This window comes from Cololabis saira, chromosome 14 (assembly GCF_033807715.1).
Source record: "Cololabis saira isolate AMF1-May2022 chromosome 14, fColSai1.1, whole genome shotgun sequence".
In the NCBI taxonomy this organism is placed as follows: Eukaryota; Metazoa; Chordata; class Actinopteri; order Beloniformes; family Belonidae; genus Cololabis; species Cololabis saira.
Window position 1 is genome coordinate 43,179,914 of NC_084600.1, and position 26,922 is coordinate 43,206,835.

At 40.8% G+C, this 26,922-nt stretch overlaps 1 protein-coding gene across 1 annotated transcript in view; it reads left to right on the forward strand.

Moving 5' to 3' along the window:
- The window catches only part of LOC133460107 (glutamate receptor ionotropic, kainate 1-like), a 91,166-nt gene extending 65,093 nt beyond the window's left edge, over positions 1-26,073 (forward strand). The window contains exons 12-17 of the mRNA XM_061740638.1: positions 2,131-2,249; positions 4,698-4,915; positions 9,368-9,593; positions 15,763-16,013; positions 19,392-19,545; positions 25,892-26,073. Of these exons, the coding sequence (XP_061596622.1) occupies positions 2,131-2,249; positions 4,698-4,915; positions 9,368-9,593; positions 15,763-16,013; positions 19,392-19,514 (937 nt within the window). The 3' untranslated portion in view covers positions 19,515-19,545; positions 25,892-26,073. The remainder of the gene's footprint in view (positions 1-2,130; positions 2,250-4,697; positions 4,916-9,367; positions 9,594-15,762; positions 16,014-19,391; positions 19,546-25,891) is intronic.
- The last annotated feature ends 849 nt before the right edge of the window (positions 26,074-26,922 follow it).

Here is a 26,922-nt window from a genome sequence, read left to right on the forward strand (position 1 = left end):
GTCAAAAAAATTCCTCACGATAAGAATTTGTCATCTTGTCAAAAACGATAAATTCCCGTTGATGATGTTTTTGTGTAAAACTGATTTATGGTTCTGTGTTAAATCCACGCACAACGTACGTGAAGGAAGGAAGGAAGGAAGGAAGGAAGGAAGGAAGGAAGGAAGGAAGGAAGGAAGGAAGGAAGGAAGGAAGGAAGGAAGGGAGGGAGGGAGGGAGGGAGGGAGGGAGGAAGGAAGGAAGGAAGGAAGGAAGGAAGGAAGGAAGGAAGGAAGGAAGGAAGGAAGGAAGGAAGGAAGGAAGGAAGGAAGGAAGGAAGGAAGGAAGGAAGGAAAGGGGAAGGGAAGAAGGAAGGAGAGAGCAGGATGAAAGAAGGAAGGAAGGAAGGAAGGAAGGAAGGAAAGAAGGAAGGAAGGAAGGAAGGAAGGAAGGAAGGAAGGAAGGAAGGAAGGAAGGAAGGAAGGAAGGAAGGAAGGAAGGAAGGAAGGAAGAAGGAAGGAGGAAGGAAGGAAGGAAGGAAGGAAGGAAGGAAGGAAGGAAGGAAGGAAGGAGTTGAATTGGTATTTTTTTATCGTCATTTTTATCGTTATCGGGATAAATGCCAGAAATTATCGTGATACATTTTTTAGTCCATACTGCCCATAGTGTGTGTGTTAATTGATTTGTTTCGTTCTCAAAAAAATTAAAACAATTTGAATTTCAGATAGAACATCAATGGAAAGAGGGCGATTGGTTCTCAGGCAAAACAGAAATGGAAATTCAAAATAAATAAAAATGAATACAGATGACAAATCAGTTGTAGAAAGTTGAGTGACAGATGGAGAGTGATGGCTGTGATAATATGTACGTTTGTGCTGTGGTTACTTTTTTCTTGTATTTCCAGTTCATGAGGATAGTTTTCTTGCTGATTTTATTATGAAAAGCTATTTGCATTATGAACAGTGGTGTAAATAAAGTTTGAATTGATTTGATTTGTGACGGTGAGCAGGTGTATAAAAAGATTTTTTTATGATGTTGGGAGCTTTTAGCCTGAAGACTTTATGGATGAGGCAGAATTCACTTTTAAAACAAAATTTGCCAGTTTTTGTCTTTGCACAGCTGCTGTAAACAACAACAACAACGATGCTACAAGCTTCCAGCTGCTAAACTGCTCTGCACTGCTGATGTTAAATATCTGGGATGTTAAATATCTCGTCCCTTTTATGAAGGGTTTATATTAGGGATGGGTGGTATGGACTAAAAAATGTATCACAATAATTTCTGGCATTTATCGATAAATCTTTATCGATTATCTGATCATTTAACGATAAAAATGATGATAAAAAAAATACCAAATCAACTCCACCTTTGTAAATATAAATCTATCTCTCTCTCAGATCCTCCATGTTTGTTACACAAAAACCTCATCAACGGGAATTTTTCTTTCTTTCTTTCTTTCTTTCTTTCTTTCTTTCTTTCTTTCTTTCTTTCTTTCTTTCTTTCTTTCTTTCTTTCTTTCTTTCTTTCTTTCTTTCTTTCTTTTTTCTTTCTTTCTTTCTTTCAGACTCATTTCTTTCTTTCTTTCTTTCTTTCTTTTTTCTTTCTTTCTTTCTTTCTTTCTTTCTTTCTTTCTTTCTTTCTTTCTTTCAGACTCATTTCTTTCTTTCTTCCTTTCTTCCTTTCTTTCTTTTTTCTTTCTTTCTTTCTTTCTGGCTCATTTAATTCTTTTTTTTCAGGCTCATTTCCTTCCTTCCTTCCTTCCTTCCTTCCTTCCTTCCTTCCTTCCTTCCTTCCTTCCTTCCTTCCTTCCTTCATTTCTTCCTTCCTTCCTTCCTTCCTTCCTTCCTTCCTTCCTTCCTTCCTTCCTTCCTTCCTTCCTTCCTTCCTTCCTTCCTTCCTTCCTTCCTTCACGTACGTTGTGCGTGGATTTAACACAGAACCATAAATCAGTTTTACACAAAAACATCATCAACGGGAATTTATCATTTTTATCGTGAGATACAAATTCTTACCGTGGGGAATTTTTTTGACGGTTTATCGTGAACGGTAAAATATCACCCATCCCTAGTTTATATTATGAATATAAACCTGGACAGGAAGTAGGTGTATCTGAATCTCCTTCATCTCTTCCCCGGTCCTGTTCCGTCCTGCAGGTTCACCCCGTACGAGTGGTACAACCCGCATCAATGCAACCCGTCCTCCACGCTGGTGCAGAACAACTTCACTCTGCTCAACAGTTTCTGGTTCAACATCGGAGCGCTGATGAGGCAAGGTGATCAACAACCCTTCAGTATCAGGATCATTTTTCATTTAATTTCATTTTATTCTTTATGTCATTAAAAAAATAAAAGAAACAATTCAATACAAATACAAACTCAAATGTTCATAGATTGTGAATGAAAAGGAGCAGAAAGAAGAAGAATCTTATAAAATCTGCCCCTTTTTCCCAAAAAATAAATTCACAAATAACATAAATTAAAAATTAAAAAAACAACTAAGTAAATAGAAAACTAAAATAAAATAAAATTACCGCCGTCTATGGGTATTTCAATCAAACTCAACTAACATATTTCATGATATTTACTTAACATACAGGCTTTAATTGTTCTTTTGAATGTAATGTTTGATTTGGATTCTTTGTTTTCTTTATTCAGATTGTTCCATAAACTGATTCCTTTCACAGAAACACAACGTTCCATCAATTTAGTCCTGAATCTTGTTTTTTTTTTAAAAATCTCTGTTCCTTTTAAGTTATACTTGCTTTCCCTTTTTTCAAATCTTTTCTGAATGTTGATTGGTAAAGTTTTTTTATGAGCTTTAAACATAATTTGCAGAATACTATAGTCTACTAATTCATGAAATTTCAACAATTGTAACTGTAGGATCAGAGCTCATAGGTGTCACGGCCTCAACAACCTGTCAGGCTGGTGTGGTGAGGACCCAGATGCAGGAGAGAGAGTGGGAGGCCGCAGGCAGGAGCTCTCAAAAAACAAGGATTTATTAACAAAAAGGCAAGAACCAAAAACAAAGCGCTGCTTAGCAAAACTCACAGGAACAGGGATAAAAAAAACTAGAGCAAATGAAGGGAAGCAAATATAGGGAAGCACAGTACGGAACCAAGGGAGCAAGGGAATGACAAGACCAGATATACACAAGGGGGTAACGAGACACAACGAGACACAGGTGCAGACAATCAGGGCAGATGGGACACAGGTGGGGCAAAACAGAAACTCAACAACCAACAAAAAAAAAGTCGAAATGTCGAGATTAATGTTGAAATACAATTTCGAGAAAAAAGTCGAAATGTTGAGAAAAAAGTCAAAATTTTGTGAATAAAGTTGAAATGTTGAGAAAAAAGGTGAAATTTCGACTTTTTTCTTGAAATTGTATTTCAACATTAATTTCGACATTTCCACTTTTTTCTCGACATTTCAACTTTTTCCTCGAAATGCACAATTAAAAAAAAGTCGAAATGTCGAGATTAATGTTGAAATACAATTTCAAGAATAAAGTCGAAATTTCGCCTTTTTTCTCAACATTTTAACTTTATTCACGAAATTTTGACTTTTTTCTCAACATTTTAACTTTTTTCTCGAAATTGTATTTCAACATTAATCTCGACATTTCAACTTTTCAACTGTTTGAGATATCTGGTCAGAGAAGCAACAGGATTCATGAATATGAGAGCAAGGTTTTCTTTTCAAAGAACGTTTAGCTGTTAATCGCTGTTTTTAATAAGCTGTCTGCTGACGAACCTTCATCACCGTCTGTTCAGTGGATTCTGGTTCTGGATTATTTAAACAAGAAAGACATTTACTTTATCTCAGAACGATCCTGGTCAGGTTTTATTATTGCTTTTGTTTCACAGAAACGAGACAAAATGAATGTATGTTTGTGCAACTTTATGTTGGTAGAACTTCACATAAAAATGAACATTTCAACACCGTCTGTCCATCATATTCACCTAAAGTACATCTATATCCATTTCCCCAGGGTCGTACCGACAGCAGCCCTCTTCTACCGTCCATATTAACGTTATTCAGCCCTTTCCATCCCACGTTCTACTGTTAGGTCCCTAAATCAACATAACATAAATTCATAACTTAGGAAAGACACAGAGACTGTAGAATGATTTTTAAGGCCTTCTGCGCAGAAGGGAAGCAAAGTCGGAGCCCTGCAGAGCAACATGGCTCTCTGGCTCTCGACGAAATGCTTGCTGGCTCCTCCTTTGCATCCAGCATTTTTAATTGAGAAAACTGTGACAGGAAATTACCATATAAGGATAGTCAGCAGTGTATAGACAGACAATGAACAGACGTTGGGGTTACAAGACACACATGTGACATTTTCAGTTAAAGAGCAACTAATCTGTGGTATGCAGAAACAAACAGACATCCTTGAAAAACACAAAGGGTCAAGGGGTCAACTAAAAACAGGAACACTGTTGGGGGTTTTGAACAGATGGTCCAACTGACAATGGTTCACTGACAAACCGGGAAGTCACCAGGCCAACTTTCATGGGGGTCTTGTGTCATCAGATGGTCCAACTAACCCTTAACAATGGGTCAGCTGGCAGTCGACCCCCCTCACAGAACTCAGGAAGTGGCCTGTGATCTGCATGTGATAGTTTATAAGGACAAACTAGTTCAAAAAGGTTGATTAACCTCACACTACCATGTTTCCCCTTTAAAGCCTGATCTTAACCTTGTGTTTCTCCCAGGGTCGGAGCTGATGCCCAAGGCTCTGTCCACGCGCATCGTTGGGGGGATCTGGTGGTTCTTCACCCTGATCATCATCTCCTCCTACACGGCCAACCTGGCGGCGTTCCTCACCGTGGAGAGGATGGACGCGCCCATCGACTCGGCCGACGACCTGGCCAAGCAGACGAGGATCGAGTACGGGGCGGTGAGGGACGGATCCACCATGACCTTCTTCAAGGTACGACCCATCGGGGGCTTCTCGGCGTTTCAGGGCGTTATCATCGTTATCACGGCGAGGGAAAATGCCCCAGAATCAAACCTGGGGGCCATGACAGGTCACTGAATCATATCCTATATTGTTACGTATTCAATTCAATTTCAATTCAATTTTATTTATATAGCGTCTAATACAACAAACGTTGTCTCTAGACGCTTTCCAGAGACCCAGAACATGAACATAAACATAAACCCCTGTGCAATTATTACATAAACAATGGCAGGTAAAAACTCCCATAGTGGGAGAAAAGCCTTAAGCCAAACAGTGGAAAGAAAAACTCCCCTTTAGGAGGGAAGAAACCTGGACCAGGACCTGGATCATAAGGGGGGACCCTCCTGCCGAGGGCCAGACTGGGGGTCGGGGACATCAACAGCACAGCAGGCAGGTGGAAGCAGCAACGGGATGACCGGGGGTGGGGACCGCAGGCCAGCACGCAGCTCCCGAAGCTCCGGCCCAATCAGCAAGTCCCAGGTTGGGGTGCAGGGTCGGGGAAAGGTTGAGAAGGGGCAGGGCCAGGGAGAGGAGTCTTGACGGACAAATCTCTCCCCTGCCTGACCGGGCCGTTACCCTGCCCCTCTCACTCCCATGCTGCAGGTTCCGGTGTTGTGCATTCAGAGATGCTCTTCGCCACCAGCAGAGGATGCTGCACCATGTACAAAAGAGAAAAAAGAGGAGAAAAGGGGGGGGCCAGCACAAGAAACTACAGGAGCAACTCTAACACACTAGAGTTTACACTACCTAGAGATTTACCAACACCAGCTAGAGGTTTACTAAACACTAACTATAGGCTTTACTAAACAGAAAGGTTTTAAGTTTAGTTTTAAAGGTGGAGGTGGTGTCAGCCTCCTTAACCCAGATTGGAAGTTGGTTCCATAGTAATGGTGCCTGATAGCAGAACGCCCGCCCTCCAAATCTACATTTAGATACTCTAGGAACTACGAGTAAACCTGCACTCTGAGAACGGAGAGCTCTGCCAGGAACATAAGGCACTATCAGGTCTTGCAAATAATGCGGAGCTAAGCCATTTTGGGCTTTATACGCAAGTAATACAATTTTAAATTGATAAACCAACTTAATAAGTTAATTAAACCAATTTCTGGAAATAAATGTATGATGATTACATGTTAAAGTGCCTTAAGTACATTCAGTTCATTATATACACTGATTAGTACACAACAGAAACTATCACTTTAAATAAAAGCAAATAATGAACGCACTCAGTTTATGGTGCTAAATTACCTACTGCAGGATAATGAGCACATTCTGTGCTACTTACATCAGCAATTGAACCTTTCTCAAGCCCCGCCCCCGTTGCTAGGCAACTATTGCAACTATTGCTATTGGGAGTCATTAGAGTTGCAGAGCAGCAGGATTTTTCTTTTATTTGATTTAATAATCTTTTTTGTTGACATGTGATTCAGCATTGAGGGGCTGGTTTATGTTGTAACGAAAACCAGAACACGAGGGACCAGAACACGAGGGACCAGAACACGTGGAACAAGTCGACAGCTTCTTCTGCGTCTGGGTTTCAGAAACAGAACAGCCGTCCGGCTACAGCGCTGAACAATTAGATTAGATTAGGTCTTTATTAGCCATTAGCCAACAACGAAGTTAAAAGTGCCATCAGTCAGTGCTAAAAAACAAACAGATAAATACCATAAAACACTTTCATACATCACAAAATAAAACAAATAACTAATAAGAATAATAAACAAATATAAATAGCCTACACATGCAGATGATCCCTCGTATCTCTGTTTGTTTTTGAGCAGTTTTGTTACAGGAGGATAACAACGTCTGGGTTTTTGCTAAGCGGCTATGAGCAGATGTGATGAGGTCTTAGCGATGTAAAGTAGTTTATTTAAAACACTTTCCTCTCTCAAACAGCTGTTAGCTCAGACGCAGCGCTGCTCGTCTGGAGCTGATTCTGGGTGAATGTTTCTGTCTCTAATGATGCTGATGTTGTAAACTCCTGCTTTGGGGCATAGTTATGCTAATGAAGGATGTCGGATTCTGGCGTCCTGGGCTCTTTCTAACGGCTGTTACGGAGCTACGTGGGTGTAAGAGGGAAACAGCAGCTGCACATCTTTCTCTAGTGTCTTCAAGTTCAATATTTGTTGAGTGAACTGAAGCCGCAGGAGGCCGTTTGTGGAGTCTGAAGCTGTTTTATGATATCATATTTTAATCAAAACTGGGTGGAAGATGTTACTTTCTACAGTAATGGACACTTAATTTATCTGAAGAGGTTGGAAATTGCGGAAATTGTGATAATCAAAGTTGCTTCAGCAGCATGTTTCACTGTTTAGGGATGTTTTATTCTCTACAGCAGGTAAACACTTCACCTCGGTGAGTCCTCACCAGGGGCCTCATCTATAAAGCTTGCTTGCGCAGAAAAAGCGCCTGAAAGTTGCGGAAGCCGCCATCTACGCAAAGCCTCGGATCTAAAAAGAAAAAACTAACCGAAAAATCTGCGTATCCCTACGGCAACCCTCACCCTCCCGTAAGAAGAGAGTCAGTGTCACGGTGGCTGGACACGTCTCATTCATTCTGACGCCAAACAGGCAGCAGGAAGCCGCTGCGCATGCTCAGTAGGCTCATCCATATGCATTTATGGTAAAAAGTGGGCGTGTAGAGGGCGGGATATGAGGCGGATTCAGCTGAGAAACCTTCCAGCTGGACTGTGATTTATAAAGGGAACATTGCGTGCAAGTGTGCGTGCACATGGTTTTATTGATCCAGATTTTTTTTTGCGCCCGCCATTTTCGGCTTTTGTGTGCACTTTTAGTATGAATCCTACGCAGTCCATTTTAAATGATGCCCCAGGTACTTTTTTTCTACCTGGAGGTGATGTGACAAACAGTCCTTTCATTGGTCTCCTGAAATCCCGTGATTGTGCAGCATTTTTAGGGCCCGAGCACTGACAGTGCGAAGGTCTTATTGTATCTGTAGGAATTTTTTTTCCCTCGTTTTTTTTTTTTTCCTCCTTCTTCCGACGAAATGAAGGCCTTTTTTCCCCCTTTTTGCCCCAAAAGTCACCAAATTTTGCACCAAACCAGGCCTGGTGAAAAATGTGATATTTAATGGTTTGCATTAATGGGCGTGGCCTAATGGCTCAACAGCGCCCCCTAGAAAACTTTGTTCCTCAAGCCCCACAATACGGTTTGACGTACATGCACGAAAATCGGTACACACCTGTATCATGTCACAACTTAAAGAAAAGTCTATTGGAGCCATGGCCCAAACCCAACAGGAAGTCGCCATTTTGAATTAATCGTGTAATTTTGGCGCAATTTATGCCATTCCTTCGGCTGTTTCTTCACCCGAACCGTAACGTGCACCCAGGTGTGTTATAATATATAATAAATGTCGAGAAAAAAGTTGAAATTTCAAGAAAAAAGTCGAAATGTCGAGAAAAAAGTTGAAATTTCGAGGAAAAAAAGTAGAAACTTCAAGAAAAAAGTCAAAATGTCGAAAAAAAAAGTTGAAATGTCGAGATAAAAGCCCATTACTTTTCTCAGTCAAAAGCGTTACCATGGCGACGATAGATGCCAAACATCCCCTTCATCTGATTGGTCCATATTTGATAGTTCCTACTTTCTACCATAACTTTTGAATGGTTTGACATAAAGACTCGTGGGTGGTGTCATCGGACTCGGTTTTGAGTCCTTGACCTTCATTGGCCTGAATTAGCCCCGCTTCTTCTTCTGATTGGTTGATATCTGATAGTTCCTACTTTCTACCATAACTTTTGAATGGTTTGATATAGAGAGTCGTGGGTGTTTCATCCGCTAAATGTCCAGTTCTGAAGAATCTACATCAAGTCATACAAGCTTCCACTGCAGCCTGAACCTGCACAAGGGTGGAGGACCGTTCATCGCTGCTTGCAGCTTTAATTTCTTCTTTTTCTGCTCTAAGATGTAATATTTCAGTCAAAACTGGGTGGAAGATGTTTCTTTTTACAGCAATTTACAGCAATGTATCTGTTGAATGGAAATTGTGATCATCAAACTTGCTTCAGCAGCATGTTTCACCTTTTAGGAACGTTTTATTCTCTACAGCAGGTGAACTCTTCACCTCGGAGCCAGAGGTGAGAACATGATGGGGTTTGGGAGGATTCTCATCGAGTTTCCACCTCTGTTCAGGTGTGGGTTCCTGTTATCTGTCGTAGCGTGTCCTTGACAGGACTATCACTTCCTGTTATCCTGCGGCTCAGCGGTGAGGGGGTTAAGGCCGGGGTTAAGGCCGGGGTTAAGGCCGGGCTTTATCCTCCCAGATTGCAGCTGATTACGGCCTGAACAGGAACAAGCGTCTCGACAAACTGGAGATTTAGAAACACAGCTGTCCCGTTTCCTCAGAGACACGAGGTTTTCCCTGCATTTAAAGCTTTAACCGTCAGTGTTTGTGTTTCTGCAGAAGTCTAAGATCTCCACCTACGAGAAGATGTGGGCCTTCATGAGCAGCAGGAAGAACACGGCGCTGGTGAAGAACAACAAGGAGGGCATCACGCGCGTGCTGACCACCGACTACGCCATGCTGATGGAATCCACCAGCATCGAGTACATCAGCCAGAGGAACTGCAACCTCACGCAGATCGGGGGGCTCATCGACTCCAAGGGCTACGGCGTCGGCACCCCCATCGGTACGCCCAGTACTCCAGTTGTAAAAATAAATCAGGGGGGGATGGTGGATTTGATCATATGGGGACAGATAATTTGTGCTGATTACAAATAATATAATATATTACAAATAATAGCAGTGACCAAAACAGCTGCAGAAATGACATAGCAGCAGTTAAATGCAGCCTTCTGTAAGCTTTAAATATCCACTGGGCTTACATCTAATACATCAAAACACAACAATAAAAAACACTTTTCTGAACTTATCAATATGATTCTGTCCTTCACAGGATAAGTAACATGGATCACTGCAAAAACTCACAATCTTAACAAGAATATTTGTCTTATTTCTAGTTAAAATGTTTCATTTTAGTAAAAAAAATCTTATTACACTTAAAACAAGACTCATCACTGGAAAAAAACAACAATTTTCACCTGTTTCAAGTAGATTTTTACTTGAAATAAGTAGAAAAATCTGCCAGTGGGACAAGATTTTTTTTGCTTGTAATGAGAAGATAAATCTTATTCCACTGGCAGATTTTACTACTTATTTCAAGTGAAAATTTACTTGAAACAGGTGAAAATTGTCAAATAAGTTATTTTTCTGGTGATGACTCTAAATGTTGAAATAGCAGTAAAACCACATTCATTGATGAAATGACATCCCCTCTCAACTCCAGTACTGGGTACGACACCCCGTTCCTGAAATCCTTGTAGCTTCAGCAAGACTCACGCTGATTACTTACTCTCCAAAGAGCAGAAATTTCACATCAAAAGTGCTTAAAACTACCTGCCTGTGAAGGATCATGCAATATAGTTTTAATGTTGACAGAATCGACCGCACGTTTTATTAACTCGTTCGCGCGATTTAATAAAACGTGAGCACATTTAATTAACTCGTGTGCACGTTTAATTAAATTGTGCGCACGAGTTAATAGAACGTGCACACGAGTTATTAAATCATGAACACGATTTAATCAATCGTACACACGAGTTAATAAAACGTGTGCACATTTTTTTTTACTAAATTGTGCACACGATTTGGTTAAACGAGCTATCGTTAAAATAAAATCAATGATGAGACCTAGATCATCATAATTCCGACGGCGGAGATTGTTTGTGTTCAATAAATGGAGAGGAGACATGGAGCGTGTCTATCACTTCAGCTGTATTTAATTAACGTTCAACAGTTAACGTTCGAGACATCAGCTGTACAGCACTTCCTGTTGACGCCAAAAAGTGTCATAAAGAGTCGTGGGTGGTGTCATCGGACTTAGTTTTGAGTCCTAGCGTCGCCACAGTAACGCTTTTGAAAGAGAAAAGTAATGCGCGTCGTCGCAGGATGGAGACGCACATTTTGATGTAAAACACACCTGGGTGCACGTAACGGCCGAAGAAATTGCATAAATTGCGCCAAAATTACATGATTAATTCAAAATGGCCGACTTCCTGTTGGGTTTGGGCCATGGCTCCAAGAGACTTTTCTTTAAGTTGTGACATGATACAGGTGTGTACCGATTTTCGTGCATGTACGTCAAACCGTATTGTGGGGCTTGAGGCACAAAGTTTTCTAGGGGGCGCTGTTGAGCCGTTAGGCCACGCCCATTAATGCAAACCATTAAATATCACATTTATCACCAGGCCTGGCTTGGTGCAAAATTTGGTGACTTTTGGGGCACGTTTAGGGGGGAAAAAGGCCCTCATTTTGTCGGAAGAAGGAAAAAAAAAAAACATGCTCAAAATGGACCAGTTATCCAGTCCTAACCCTGAATCTACATACATTCTTACATATAACAAGAGTTTCAATAAACTTACTTATAAAACACCCATACCTACTTTAATAACTGTTTTATACAGTGATATAATACTCAATTATATGTATATATAAATATAGTCCAAAACAAATCAAGACAAACAAAAGAAAACAAAACAAAGGCCCAGCATTTAGTTGCTACTATGTATGTATGTAATAATAAAAGTAACTAGAAAATTTCAGGAAATGTTGATATGGGCATGCCCTACTGCCCATTCGTCCCCTCTCGCTGCTTTGGTTTGAGGTTGTAGTGGTTGTGTTCGGGGTGGTTCTATGTCAGTTTGAGGTGTTTATGGTTGCATTTCATTCATTCCTGTGCTCCCTATAGTTATTAATGGGGCGCGCTTTTTGGCGTCTAGCGTCCCCACGGTAACACTTTTGACTGAGAATAGTAATGCCCATCGAGGCACGATGGAGACGCATCTAACGATGTATGCCATGCATGGGTGCATGTTCCGGTTCAGGTTACTTTAACGGATAGGTTTTTTTTTCACCATGGTAAAAAACTCCATCCGAATGAATGGGGCCATTTGGCCTGGATTTTGACATAAAATGTCCTTAAATCACAGCTTCATGAAATTTGAATATGTTGAAGTCCACAGCCCTGCCGAGTCGGGAAACATTTGTACGATGTCTCTACGATAACCTGTTGCCTAGCAACAAGCGTCCAAAGTCAAATGGAAAAAAAAAAGGTAAATATCGCAAAAACTCTTAATAATTGGCATAATGAGGTTCTACGGTCAGTTATTGCCAATCAGGCCGAGTGTTTGAAAGTTTGAACGATGTCTCTACGATAAAGTTCGGCCGAGCAATAAGCGTCCGAATTTTCGCCTTTTTTTTTTGCTTTTTGGCATCTAGCGTTGCCACGGTAACCCCTATTACTGAGAAAAGTAATGCCCATCGAGGCATGATGGAGACGCATCCAACGATGTATGACATGCATGGGTGCACGTTGCGGTTCGGGCCGCATTAACGGATGAAAAAAGAGTACGGAATAATAAGAATAAGGAAGAAAAGGGAAACCTTTTCTGGATACTAATATATCGCCTTCATTTTTCAGGTTTTTCCGGCCATGATTTATTTTTGGGGGATTTTTTTCTTCCACATCAGTGCGGGGTCATGCTGTACACCCGCTGGTGCGCAGTGGGACTTTTGCGGCTTTAGCTTGTTAGCAAAATGCTAGCAACATTGCCCTTTGGGCCATTCTGGACGATTGCAATATGGTCATGCCATTACTTGGCATGCCCATAATTATAATGCATAGTATTACATTATCATTACTTTACTATAATACTACAATATAATAGAGAACAGTAGACAGCAATGGTATAACAATATATTTGAATAACTATATAAGAGTAGATATGCTATATATACTGGTTCATATATTTACCTCCAAATATATACACAAAAATAACTATAAATCTATATATTGACATATCTACATATAACTATACATTAATATATATTAATAGGGATATAGATACACAAATACTGTACGTATAATATAACTCAATATATCCATATACATATCTACATATAACATATCTATATCCATAATATACATCTATATACCTACATATATTAATAAATGTACATGTACAATATACGTGTACAAGTGCAGTTAATAATTAAATGTTGTATAAACGTGTAAAAGCCTGTTTTACCCGCTGGCTTCAGTCACGTGACACGACTTTAGAGCTTCTATTAAAATCTGCTGCAAAGCTTCATATTGAGACGATCTACTTTTATTATCCAGCTATAAAAACCATCCGTCTGTTGAACGACTGGATTTGCTTCAGGAACCGTCGTCCGACCACCGTCCGCTACGTTTGGTCCCTAAACACGTCCTGCAGACTTACATGCAAAAAAACAAACATTTGTTTTATGTGCAAATCAAAAGAATGTTCAGTATTGTTTCTCATGAAGTATTTCATGGAGCACGATGGATTTAAAACGAATACACAAGCTGCTGCCTTGCACTTTGTCATTTAGGCTTTTTAGGGGATTTTTCTCTTGAGAAAGTTCAAGTTCAGTTCAAGTTTATTTATAAAGCACTTTAAAAACAACAACAGCTGAGCAAAGTGTGTTTCCTCCCTGGATGTGTTTGGTAATTCTGCCCCACGATGTTTCTGAAAGCAGTTCTATCAGCATTCTGGGAGCTGATTGGTCCTTACAGCATCATTATCTGCAATACTTGCTGTTGAATCTCAATATAATACTAGTAGTAATATGTTGCAGAACTACAGTCATATCATTCATGCAACAGCTGAAAAAACAGTTTTAATAACACTAACCCAAATCAATATCGGAATCAAATCTTGATAATTGATTCTGAATCTTAAGAATCGGAATCGAATCGATTCGGAGCGGAGCGAGCGTCAGCGACAAAATTGATTCCATTGCTTTATTTTCTATTGGACTGTCCTAACTGGCCGCAGCTACGCAGCACTTTTGAGCTGAACATTTGTCCAGGCGGAAGCAGCAACGGGATGACCAGAGGGGGGGGGGGGCCCGAGAACGCAGGCCAGAACGCAGCTCCCGAGGCTCCGGCCTGCAAACATACACAAAAGAGAAAAAAGGGGGGCCAGCACAAGAAACTACAGGGACGATGGACAAAAATGATAGGTATGAGATACTTATAATAAATAAAAATGGTAATGGAGAAGAGAGGAGGGGAAAAGGAGAGGAGAAGAAGGGTGAGAGGCACCGCTCAGCGGATCATGTCGGTCCCCCCTGCAGCATAAGCCTATAGCAGCATATCTACCACCAAGATATGTTTGAGACTAACTATTATAGTCTTGTTCTATAGCTGCAACTATGACTACTGACTCTAACACACTAGAGTTTACACTACCTAGAGATTTACCAACACCAGCTAGAGGTTTACTAAACACTAACTATAGGTTTACTAAACAGAAAGGTTTTAAGTTTAGTTTTAAAGGTGGAGGTGGTGTCAGCCTCCTTAACCCAGATTGGAAGTTGGTTCCATAGTAATGGTGCCTGATAGCAGAACGCCCGCCCTCCAAATCTACATTTAGATACTCTAGGAACTACGAGTAAACCTGCACTCTGAGAGCGGAGAGCTCTGCCAGGAACATAAGGCACTATCAGGTCTTGCAAATAATGCGGAGCTAAGCCGTTTTGGGCTTTATATGCAAGCCCAAAACGTTTCAACTTTTTTTCGAAATTTCAACTTTTTTCTCAACATTTTGACTTTTTTCTCGAAATTTCAACTTTTTTCTCTACATTTTGACTTTTTTCTCGAAATTTCAACTTTTTTCTCGATATTTCAACTTTTTTCTCGAAATTTCAACTTTTTTCTCTACATTTTGACTTTTTTCTCGAAATTTCAACTTTTTTCTCGACATTTTGACTTTTTTCTCGAAATTTCTACTTTTTTCTCTACATTTTGACTTTTTTCTCGAAATTTCAACTTTTTTCTCGACATTTTGACTTTTTTCTCAACATTTCGACTTTTTTATCGACATTTTGACTTTTTTTCTATAAAATTTCAACTTTTTTCTCGACATTTCGGCTGGTGGAGTTGTTGTTGTTGTTCCGGCCAGAGTTAGTTGTTAGTGGTTTCACGCATCGTGGTTCCGTAACTTTGGGGATCAGAATCTTATTGTCTCGTAGATCCACATCACACTGGACGATCATCCGGGCGGCTGTACAGACTCTGCAGAATCTGGTTGTTTCCTCCTTCTCTGAGTTGGCAGGCTGAGGGGAGACCACTTTATAAATGTTAAAGCAAGAGAAAACCTGGTTTTCAGAATAGGTCCTCTTTAATCTTGACATTTTGACTTTTTTCTCGAAATTTCGACTTTTTTCTCGAAATTTCAATTTTTTTCTTGACATTTTTTCTCAACATTTCAACTTTTTTCTCAACATTTTGACTTTTTTCACGAAATTTTGACTTTTTTTCTTGACATTTTTTCTCAACATTTCAACTTTTTTCTCAACATTTTGACTTTTTTCACGTCATTTTGACATTTTTTCTCGACATTTTGACATTTTTTCTCGACATTTTAACTTTTCTCTCGACATTTCCACTTTTTTCTCAACATTTCCACTTTTTTCATTATGCACTTCGAGAAAAAAGTCGAGAAATGTCGAGAATAATAATAATAATTGAAGTACAATTTCGTGAATATAGTTGAAATGTTGAGAAAAAAGGCGAAATTTCAACTTTTTTCTCGACATTTTGACTTTTTTCTTGAAATTTCAACTTTTTTCTCGACATTTCGGCTGGTGGAGTTGTTGTTGTTGTTCCAGCCAGAGTTAGTTGTTAGTGGTTTCACGCATCGTCGTTCCGTAACAACGGGAGCAGAATCTTAAGCATCTTTAAGCACATGTAATTCCTGTGTGATTGGCAGGTTCTCCGTACCGGGACAAGGTGACCATCGCCATCCTGCAGCTGCAGGAGGAGGGGAAGCTGCACATGATGAAGGAGAAGTGGTGGCGGGGGAACGGCTGTCCGGAGGAGGACAACAAGGAGGCCAACGCGCTGGGCGTGGAGAACATCGGCGGCATCTTCATCGTGCTGGCCGCCGGCCTCGTCCTGTCCGTGTTCGTGGCCATCGGAGAGTTCATCTACCGGGCCCGGAGGAACGCCGACATCGAGGAGGTGGGACGGGTCTGGGGGGGGCGGGGGCCGGGACCGGGGGCTAGGGACTAGGGACTAGGGAACAAGGGTGCAACAGTGGAGAAAAACAGTTTAATTTTTAAGATCTGTGAAATCTAGATGAGATTTAGTCACTTTATCGTCACTTTAACATTAATTAAAACAATGACTACGTTTCCCTGCAGTCAAAATTGGGGTTCAGGTCAATATTCCGGTCACCTTTTTTCTCGACATTTTGACTTTTTTTCTCTGCATTTTGACTTTTTTCTCGACATTTTGACTTTTTTCTCGAATTTCTACTTTTTTCTCGACTTTTTTCTCAACATTTTGACTTTTTTCTCGACATTTTGACTTTTTTCTTGAAATTTCAACTTTTTTCTCGACATTTCGACTTTTTTTCGACATTTTCACTTTTTTCTAGAGATTTCGACTTTTTTTCTCGACATTTCGACTTTTTTCTCGACATTTTCACTTTTTTCTCGACATTTCAACTTTTTTCTCGACTTTTTTCTCGACATTTTGACTTTTTTCTTGAAATTTCAACTTTTTTCTCGACATTTCAACTTTTTTCTCGACATTTTGACTTTTTTCTCGACATTTTGACTTTTTTCTTGACATTTCGACTTTTTTTCTCGACTTTTTTCTTGACATTTTGACTTTTTTCTTGAAATTTCAACTTTTTTTCGGTTACTGAAACATTGGGAATAATCTGTTTCCATGCGTTTTCTTCGGGCGAAGAAACGGCCAAAGGAATGGCATAAATTGCTCCAAAATGACACGATTAATTCAAAATGTTCAAAATGGCCGACTTCCTGTTGGGTTTCGGCCATGGCACCAAGAGACTTTTCTTTAAGTTGTGACATGATACAGGTGTGTACCGATTTTCGTTCATGTACGTCAAACCGTATTATGGGGCTTGAGGCACAAAGTTTTTTATGTCTGGACCAATCAGATGAAGGGTGGGCGCGCTTTTTGGCGTCTAGCGTCGCCACGGTAACGCTTTTGACTGAGAAAAGTAATGCGTGGTGTCGCAGGATGTAGACGCACATTTTGATGTATAACACACCTGGGTGCACGTTACGGTTCAGGCTGAATTAATTGCTGAAGAAGTGGCATAAATTTCGCCAAAATTACACGATTAAATCAAAATGGCCGACTTCCTGTTGGGTTTTGGTCTATGGCGCCAAAAGACTTTTCTTTAAGTTGCAACATGATACAGGTGTGTACCGATTTTCGTGCATGTACGTCAAACCGTATTGTGGGGCTTGAGGCACAAAGTTTTCTAGGGGGCGCTGTTGAGCCATTAGGCCACGCCCATTAATGCAAACCATTAAATATCACATTTATCACCAGGCCTGGCTTGGTGCAAAATTTGGTGACTTTTGGGGCACGTTTAGGGGGAAAAAAGGCCCTCCTTTCGTTGGAAAAATAATAAAAACAGGAAAAAACTTCCTACACATACAATAGGCCCTAGCACTGTCAGTTATTGCTAATAATCTGGTTATAAAAGGGTTATTGATGCTGGAAACGTAGTCAATATCTGTATCTGAGGATCCTTCAAAGTAAACAATGGATGACAAACGACAGGCAATTAAAACATTTATTCTCTGAAAGGTTCTAGTGTTGATTAAAACCAAATCTCTTTAATTATGTCGTCCTTTTAGTGGAAAAAGGTCTGGTCATTTCTCATTTTCACTACACTACAAAAACTCAAAATCTTAACAAGAATATTTGTCTTATTTCTAGTTAAAATGTCTCATTTTAGTAAAAAAAAATTCATTACACTTAAAACAAGACTCATCACTGGAAAAAACAACAATTTTCACCTGTTTCAAGTAGATTTTCACTTGAAATAAGTAGAAAAATCTGCCAGTGGAACAAGATTTTTTTGCTTGTAATGAGAAGATAAATCTTGTTCCACTGGCAGATTTTTCTACTTATTTCAAGTGAAAATTAACTTGAAACAAGTGACATTTGTCAAATAAGTAATTATTTTGGTGATGACTCTTGTTTTAAGTGTAATGAGATTTTTTGACTAAAAATTAGACATTTTAACTAACTTCCTGGTAAGATTTTTAGTTTTTGCAGTATACTTCTCTTGGTTATGGGTAGTACACTGCAAAAACTCAAAATCTTACCAGGAATATTTGTCTTATTTCTAGTTAAAATGTCTCATTTTTAGTCAAAAAATCTCATTACACTTAAAACAAGAGTCATCACCAAAATAATTACTTATTTGACAATTTTCACCTGTTTCAAGTAAATTTTCACTTGAAATAAGTAGAAAAATCTGCCAGTGGGACAAGATTTATCTTCTCATTACAAGCAAAAAAATCTTGTTCCACGGGCAGATTTTTCTACTTATTTTAAGTAAAAATTTACTTGAAACAGGTGAAAATTGTCAAATAACAAGTTATTTTTCTGGTAATGACTCTTGTTTTAAGTGTAATGAGATTTCTTGACTAAAAATGAGACATTTTAACGAGAAATAAGACAAATATTCCTGGTAAGATTTTGAGTTTTTGCAGTGTAAACACAAATATCAGCAGGGCCGCCGCAAGGGGTGTGCGAACCATGCGACCGCACGGGGCCTCGCGCCCCAGGGGGCCTCGCGCTATGGGTCGTTTTTTTTTTTTTTTTTTTTTTCAAAAAAAAAATTTTTTTAAAAAAAATTTTTTTTCGTTTTTTTTTTTCGTTTTTTCCCTTATAAATATCAACAGTCACGTTCCATTACAGACCTAAATGTGTACTAGTCTGTGCATATCAATAAATATATGTGCAATGATGACGCGTGTCTGTTGTTCAACACAACTGATCAGACCAAGCGCAGACACAAGCTGCTCTGATCCAGACGGTGGAGTTGGAACAAACTGTCACACAATGTCCAGAGAACGAGACAGATTCAGGAAATTTCCATCAGGGGATGAAAAAAGAAAAAAACTAAAGAAAATGGAAGAGTTTAATGTCTCTCTGAAAGGCTCGTTTGATAAATTTGTTACAAAAGTCACTGATCCGACCGGGTCTCAAGCAGCCGCGGGGCCCCGCGTCGAGGCAAGAGATGATGAGGCAGGGGAAGGTATCCAGTATTTTGCTAATTGGAGAGTTAAAATTGCGCATATCGACACCCGATCCGACCCCAAAAACCCAAAAATTTTGCGGCGCTCGCTACGCTCACGCGCGAGGGCCCCCCACAGCCATTTCGCACAGGGCCTCGCAAATCTCCCAGGCGGCTCTGAATATCAGCATCATGTATTTGTTTTTTACCTCTTTATTTCTTTGATTAGTCATCTTTGTGTTTGTTCTGTTGTTAATATTTCTGTGATTTGGTTATTTCTGTCCATCCCTCTGTTTTCCACTCCTCCACTCCTCCGTCTGGGCCAGGCCTTCTGTTTCTTTTACGGCGTGCAGAGCCGTCAGTTCCAGCGCCGCGGCTCCACCTCGTCCTCCGGCAGCTCCTTATCCAACGATCTGGAGAGCGGCCGGTTGCTAGGCGACGACGAGTAGCCGGCGGGCCGGGGACCGGCCTGGAGGAGAGGTTTGTACCGGGGGGACCGGGGGGACCCTGAACGCATCACCTGGTCCCTGAACCTCTCACCTGGTCCCTGAACGCATCACCTGGTCCCTGAACGCATCACCTGGTCCCTGAACTCCCCACCTGGTCCCTGAACGCCTCACCTGGTCCCTGAACGCATCACCTGGTCCCTGAACGCATCACCTGGTCCCTGAACGCATCACCTGGTCCCTGGTCCCTGAACGCATCACCTGGTCCCTGAACGCATCACCTGGTCCCTGAACGCCTCACCTGGTCCCTGAACGCATCACCTGGTCCCTGAACGCCTCACCTGGTCCCTGAACGCATCACCTGGTCCCTGAACGCCTCACCTGGTCCCTGAACGCATCACCTGGTCCCTGAACGCCTCACCTGGTCCCTGAACGCATCACCACCTGGTCCCTGAACGCATCACCTGTTCCCTGAACGCATCACCCGGTCCCTGAACGCATCACCTGGTCCCTGAACGCATCACTTGGTCCCTGAACGCATCACCTGGTCCCTGAACGCATCACCTGGTCCCTGAACGCATCACCCGGTCCCTGGTCCCTGAACGCATCACCTGGTCCCTGAACGCACCACCTGGTCCCTGAACGCATCACCTGGTCCCTGAACGCATCACCTGGTCCCTGAACGCATCACCTGGTCCCTGAACGCATCACCTGGTCCCTGAACGCATCACCTGGTCCCTGGTCCCTGAACGCATCACCTGGTCCCTGGTCCCTGAACGCATCACCTGGTCCCTGAACGCATCACCTGGTCCCTGAACGCATCACCTGGTCCCTGAACGCATCATCACCTAGTCCCTGAACGCATCACCCGGTCCCTGAACGCATCATCACCTAGTCCCTGAACGCATCACCTGGTCCCTGAACGCCTCACCTGGTCCCTGAACGCATCATCACCTGGTCCCTGAACGCATCACCGGGTCCCTGAACGCATCACCTGGTCCCTGAACGCATCATCACCTGGTCCCTGAACGCCTCACCGGGTCCCTGAACGCCTCACCTGGTCCCTGAACGCCTCACCTGGTCCCTGAACGCATCACCTGGTCCATGAACGCATCACCTGGTCCATGAACGCCTCACCTGGTCCCTGAACGCATCACCTGGTCCCTGAACGCATCACCGGGTCCCTGAACGCATCACCTGGTCCCTGAACGCATCATCACCTAGTCCCTGAACGCATCACCCGGTCCCTGAACGCATCATCACCTAGTCCCTGAACGCATCACCCGGTCCCTGAACGCATCACCTGGTCCCTGAACGCATCACTTGGTCCCTGAACGCACTGGTCCCTGAATGCATCACCTGGTCCCTGAACGCATCACTTGGTCCCTGAACGCACTGGTCCCTGAATGCATCACCTGGTCCCTGAACGCATCACCTGGTCCCTGAACGCATCACTTGGTCCCTGAACGCACTGGTCCCTGAACGCATCACCTGGTCCCTGAACGCATCACCTGGTCCCTGAACGCATCACATGTTTCCGTTGTGAAGCTCTTTCCACATTAACATCCACTTTTTTAACCTTTCACTATATTTTCAGCATTTTACTTTAGCATTTTATTTAGCATTTATAACATTTCTTTTTCTGCTTGATTCTATGATTCAGTTCCTGGTTTTTATCTCCAGAAGGAACCTGTTAACCCTGATCTTTATGCAGCTCCGTCTCCTCAGCGACCTCTACGAGCACTTTACAGATGAAAGAGGAAACACTGACTAATGTCCCTAAAACGTCTTATCTCTCAGACGTCTCTTTATTAATGAAAAGTCATGAATAAAACAGTAACTTTACAGGAGGAAAATAAAACACTCACATCATCAGCATTTTATTCAAGGGACTTTTATATTTATTTGTATTAAAATGTTGCAGATTTCATGTTTTTACTTCTTTTTTACATTTTAATCGTCTAAAGAACCAGTCGATCTGTCCTTGTTTCATCTGAACTAGACGTTTCTCAGACGTTTATTATTCTTTTGTCATTAAAGTTTTTTTATTTATTCATGCATATAAGAACATACATTCAAACTCAAAACACAACATTTAGTAGTCAAAAAGTGTTGACTTACGATGGTTACTACGGAAGAATATCAGGGCCAGGCAGGAGAAAAATAAAAATAATATTTTAGAGGAGGAAGATTTTTTTTTCATTATGCACTTTGAGAAAAAAGTCAAAATGTGGAGATTAATGTTGAAGTACAATTTCGAGAAAAAAGGAAATTGTATTTCAACATTAATCTCGACATTTTGACTTTTTTCTCGAAGTGCACAATAAAAAAAAATCTTCCTCTCAAATATTCGGTAACCCTTTCTTTTACAGTACAGTAATAACCAGGTAATACCATGGTAATTACACTGTAATTACCTAGTAGTAGTTTGTATTTACAAGGTAATTACATGGTAACTACCGGGTAATTTACCCAGTAAGTACTAGGTAATTATTACGTATTTTCTTGTACCATGTAATTATGTGTATTTACCATGTAATAACATGGTAAATACCTGGTTATTTAAACTAAACATTACTAGGTAATTACAAAGACATTAGATGGGAACTATGAGGGAAATGACAGGTATTTACTAGGTTAATATTGGTAACTACCAGTCAATTTACCATGTAATTACTCTGAAATTACATGAATTATTTCTAAGTACCAGGTAATTACTAAGTATTTTTCTGCAAACTACCAGGAAATTATAACCTATATTTGTGGTAGTTACCAGCTAATTACACTTCAATGACCATGTAGTTACCTTGTATTTACTATACATTTCATGGATAACTACCGGGTATTTACCCATTCATTATTGATTTATGTATTATAAATGGATTGGTGCATGTACCCCCGAGGGAGTAAATGACTCTACTGACCTTGTAATTAACCTGATAGTTACCATGTTTTACCTGGCAATTGGCAGGTACTTAACTTGTAGTTACTTGCCCAGTAATTCTATCTAAGTATTTACCCAATAAGTACAGAAATGTTTATCTGGCTTTAACTCAGTAATTAAAGTGAAACTGGACTGTAAAAGAAAGCGTGTGTTGTTTCCATAATATTACCTGGTAATTGTAGATTATAATTATAAAGATTTGAACAATTGGCAAAACGTCTGATAATTACCTCCCCTTTACCCCGCAATTAGAAAGTTTTGACTAAAAATGAGACATTTTAACTAGAAATAAGACAAATATTCCTGGTAAGATTTTGGGTTTTTGCAGTGTAAACTCCTCTCTGAGATAAAAGACCCGGGAAGTTTAATTCCAGCCGTCGTCGAAGGGCCTTTTGTGGACCTTGAATGTGAAGAAATGAGCAGATAATAAAAGGATAACTTTGGGGAATAAACCTAGCGCATCGGCGAGATGAGAGGAAAATAAAAAGCACATATTCATGATTTAAAACTAACGTCTTTTTAATACCGCAGCCCCAAAGCCGCCCAAGGCGTCAGACCTCTGATGGTTCGGGTAACTGCTGGATCGTTACTCCGGGATGGAGATGTGGAGTTATCAGGTGGAACTGTCCAGGGACGGGTTTCAGCCAATCAGATTACAGTTCTGTGGTCAGCTGACTGCAGCGCTGGGGGCAGGTTCAGTCCCGGAGGAGAATCCTCCAGTTTCAGGTCTAAGGCCACGTTTACACGTAGTATTTACAAAAACGGATATTTCCCCCTCTACGTTTGGAAAAATACCATCATTTACACGAACCTGCATAAATATCTGTTAAGGTGCTATGAGCAGCCAAACCTACAGGGGGCAGTGTAACGAGAAGATAAAGTCATGCTAGCCAATCAGAATCCTGGAAAAAAACATCAACAAATGACACGAGTAACTTCCAGTTACTTCCAAGATGAACCAGAGTCTTTGGTTTGGAGTGACAGAGAAGTGGAGTTACTTCTCAACATTTAGACTTTTTTCTCGACATTTGACTCTTTTCTCAAAACTTCAACTCTTTTCTCAAAATTTCGACTCTTCTCGACTTTTTTTCTCAAAATTTCGTCTTTTCTTCACAAAATTTTTTATCTTTTTTCACAAAATTTCGACTTTTTTCACAAAATTTCGACTTTCTTCTCAATATTTCGTCTTTTTCTCGGCCACCTAACCCCCCTTTTTTTCTCGGCATTTCATCTTTTTTCACAAAATTTTTACTTTTTTCTCAAAATTTTGACTTTTTTTTCACTAAATTTCGACTTTTTTCTCAATATTTCGTCTTTTTCTCGGCCACCTACCCCCCTTTTTTTCTCAACATTTCATTCATTTTTTTTCTCAAAATTTTGACTTTTTTCTCAAAATTTTTACTTTTTTCTCAAAATTTCGATTTTTTTTCTCAAAATTTTGACTCTTTTTTCAAAATTTTGACTTTTTTCTCAACTTTTTCTCAAAATTTTGACTTTTTTCTTGACTTTTTTTCTCAAAATTTCTCAAAAACGGATATTTTCCCCCTCTACGTTTGGAAAAATACCATCATTTCCAGGAACCTGCATAAATATCTGTTAAGGTGCTATGAGCAGCCAAACCTACAGGGGGCAGTGTAACGAGAAGATAAAGTCATGCTAGCCAATCAGAATCCTGGAAAAAAACATCAACAAATGACACGAGTAACTTCCAGTTACTTCCAAGATGAACCAGAGTCTTTGGTTTGGAGTGACAGAGAAGTGGAGTTGCTTCTCAACATTTCGTCTTTTTTCTCAAAATTTGACTTTTTTCTCGAAATTTCAACCTTTTTCTCGAAATTTTCAACTTTTTTCTCGACTTTTTTCTCAAAATTTAGACTTTTTTCACGGCTTCTTCTCGACATTTTGACTTTTTTCTCTACATTTCGAATTTTTTCTCAACATTTCGTCTTTTTTCTTCAAATTTCGTTTTTTTTCTCATAAATTCGACTTTTTCACGACATTTTGACTTTTTTCTCGACATTTCAACTTTTTTCTCAACATTTCGTGTTTTTTCTTCAAATTTCGACTTTTTCCTCAAAATTAAAAAAAAACGGATATTTCCCCCTCTACGTTTATAAAAATCCCATCATTTCCAGGAACCTGCATAAATAGCTGTTAAGGTGCTATGAGCAGCCAAACCTACAGGGGGCAGTGTAACGAGAAGATAAAGTCATGCTAGCCAATCAGAATCCTGGAAAAAAACATCAACAAATGACACGAGTAACTTCCAGTTACTTCCAAGATGAACGAGAGTCTTTGGTTTGGAGTGACAGAGAAGTGGAGTTACTTCTCAACATTTCGTCTTTTTTCTTGACATTTCGACTCTTTTCTCAAAACATTTCGTCTTTTCTTCACAAAATTTTGTCTTTTTTCACAAAATTTCGACTTTTTTCACAAAATTTCGACTTTCTTCTCAACATTTCGATTTTTTTCTCAAAATTTCGACTCTTTTCTCAAAATTTTGACTTTTTTCTCAAAATTTCGGCTTTTTTCACAAAACTTTTACTTTTTTCACTAAATTTCAACTTTTTTCTCAAAATTTCAATTTTTTTCTCAAAATTTCGACTTTCTTCTCAACATTTCGTCTTTTTCTCGGCCACCTACCCCCCCTTTTTTCTCGACATTTCATCTTTTTTCTCAAAATTTTGACTTTTTTTCTCACAATTTTTACTTTTTTCTCAAAATTTTTACTTTTTTCTTGACTTTTTTCTCAAAATTTTGACTCAAAAACGGATATTTTGCCCTCTACGTTTGGAAAAATACCATCATTTCCAGGAACCTGCATAAATATCTGTTAAGGTGCTATGAGCAGCCAAACCTACAGGGGGCAGTGTAACGAGAAGATAAAGTCATGCTAGCCAATCAGAATCCTGGAAAAAAAACATCAACAAATGACACGAGTAACTTCCAGTTACTTCCAAGATGAACCAGAGTCTTTGGTTTGGAGTGACAGAGAAGTGGAGTTACTTTTAAGTGTGACGTTAGAATATAAAACAGGTAAAATACAAGAAAATATTGACGGTTACAAACTAATTGTGAACACAGGTGTCACTCATGTCACTGGTGACGTTTCTGTCTCATAATGTGACGTTCTGAAGCCTAAATGTCCGTTTCTCTCCGTTTACAAACAAACGTGAAGACAGAGTTTTTGAAAATCTCCACTTTGGCCGGAGTTTTCAGGAATGATGGTTTTTGGAGACTTTGAGCTTCGTTTTCGTGTAAACGAACGGCCAAAACGCATGAAAACACCACCGTTTTTGCTACCTGGAAACGGGGCCTCAAACTCGTCCCCAGACTTCATGTAGGTGTTTAACTGCCGGAGGAGAATCCTCCAGTTTCAGGTGTTAAACTCGTTCATGAAGGTGTTTAACTGCCGTTTATCCTCCTCTCTTCTCAGTGTCGGTGTTTCGGAGCCGTGATGGAGGAGCTGGGCGTCTCCCTGAGGTGCTACAGGGGCATCCGGAGGAACCAACCCCCCAAGGAAGAGAGGAACCAACCCCTCAAGGAAGAGAAGAACCAACCCCCCAAGGAAGAGAGGAACCAACCCCCCAAGGAGGCCAGGTCCTCCTGCATCTTCTGTCAACCCAAACCTGCCAGGAGAGACTCCAGGACCTGAACCTCCATCTCCTCTCCTCCTGATGAATCACAGACTGTTTGATCTCTTTCCGTCCCTCAGACTTGATATTGTTAAGTGTTTTATTCTCCGTCCCTTTTCCCTAAACTCTTCATGTGTGAAACACGGAGCTCTGGAACCGCCGTCCCGCACCAGCGTTGTTGAACCGCGGCTGGTTCCCTCGCAGCCGAAGTCATGCAAACGTGTCATAACTTGAAGAATTTTCATAATAAAAAGAGACTTTTGCATTTTTTCAAGTGGGTGTACGACTGGTGAATGTAGCAGTGCCTGCTGGCGGCGGCGTAGGGGTGTTTTGGGCCGGCGTTGGGCCGGCGTTGGGCCATCGTTGGGCCGTTGTTTGTCCGTCGTCTGACCGCCGTTGGGCCGCCGTTGGCAGCGCAGAGGGTGGGAGACCAACTGTGTACCCTTTTGATTATTATTAAAGCACAAATATAATTATTATACTCCTAAAACAATATGCATTTTATGGATGTTAGGTGTCAGATACTTCTGTCATTGCTCTTGAACAAGGCACCTCAGATTTGGAGTCGGTCCCCGGGCTGCATTAGCTCCACTGCTCTTAATAGTTAGGGTCAAATGCAGAGGACGAATTTTCCCACTGGGATCAATAAAGTGTAACTTCATACTCATGGTACTTTTAAATCTATTGGGAATTCATCTTGGGCCGTCGTTGGGCCGCCACCGGGCCATCATCATGCCATCGTTGGGCCGTCGTTTGGCCGTCGTCTGGCCGCCGTTGGGCCGTCGTTGGGTTGTCATCGGGCCGTCATCAGGCCGGTGTTGGGGCGTCATTG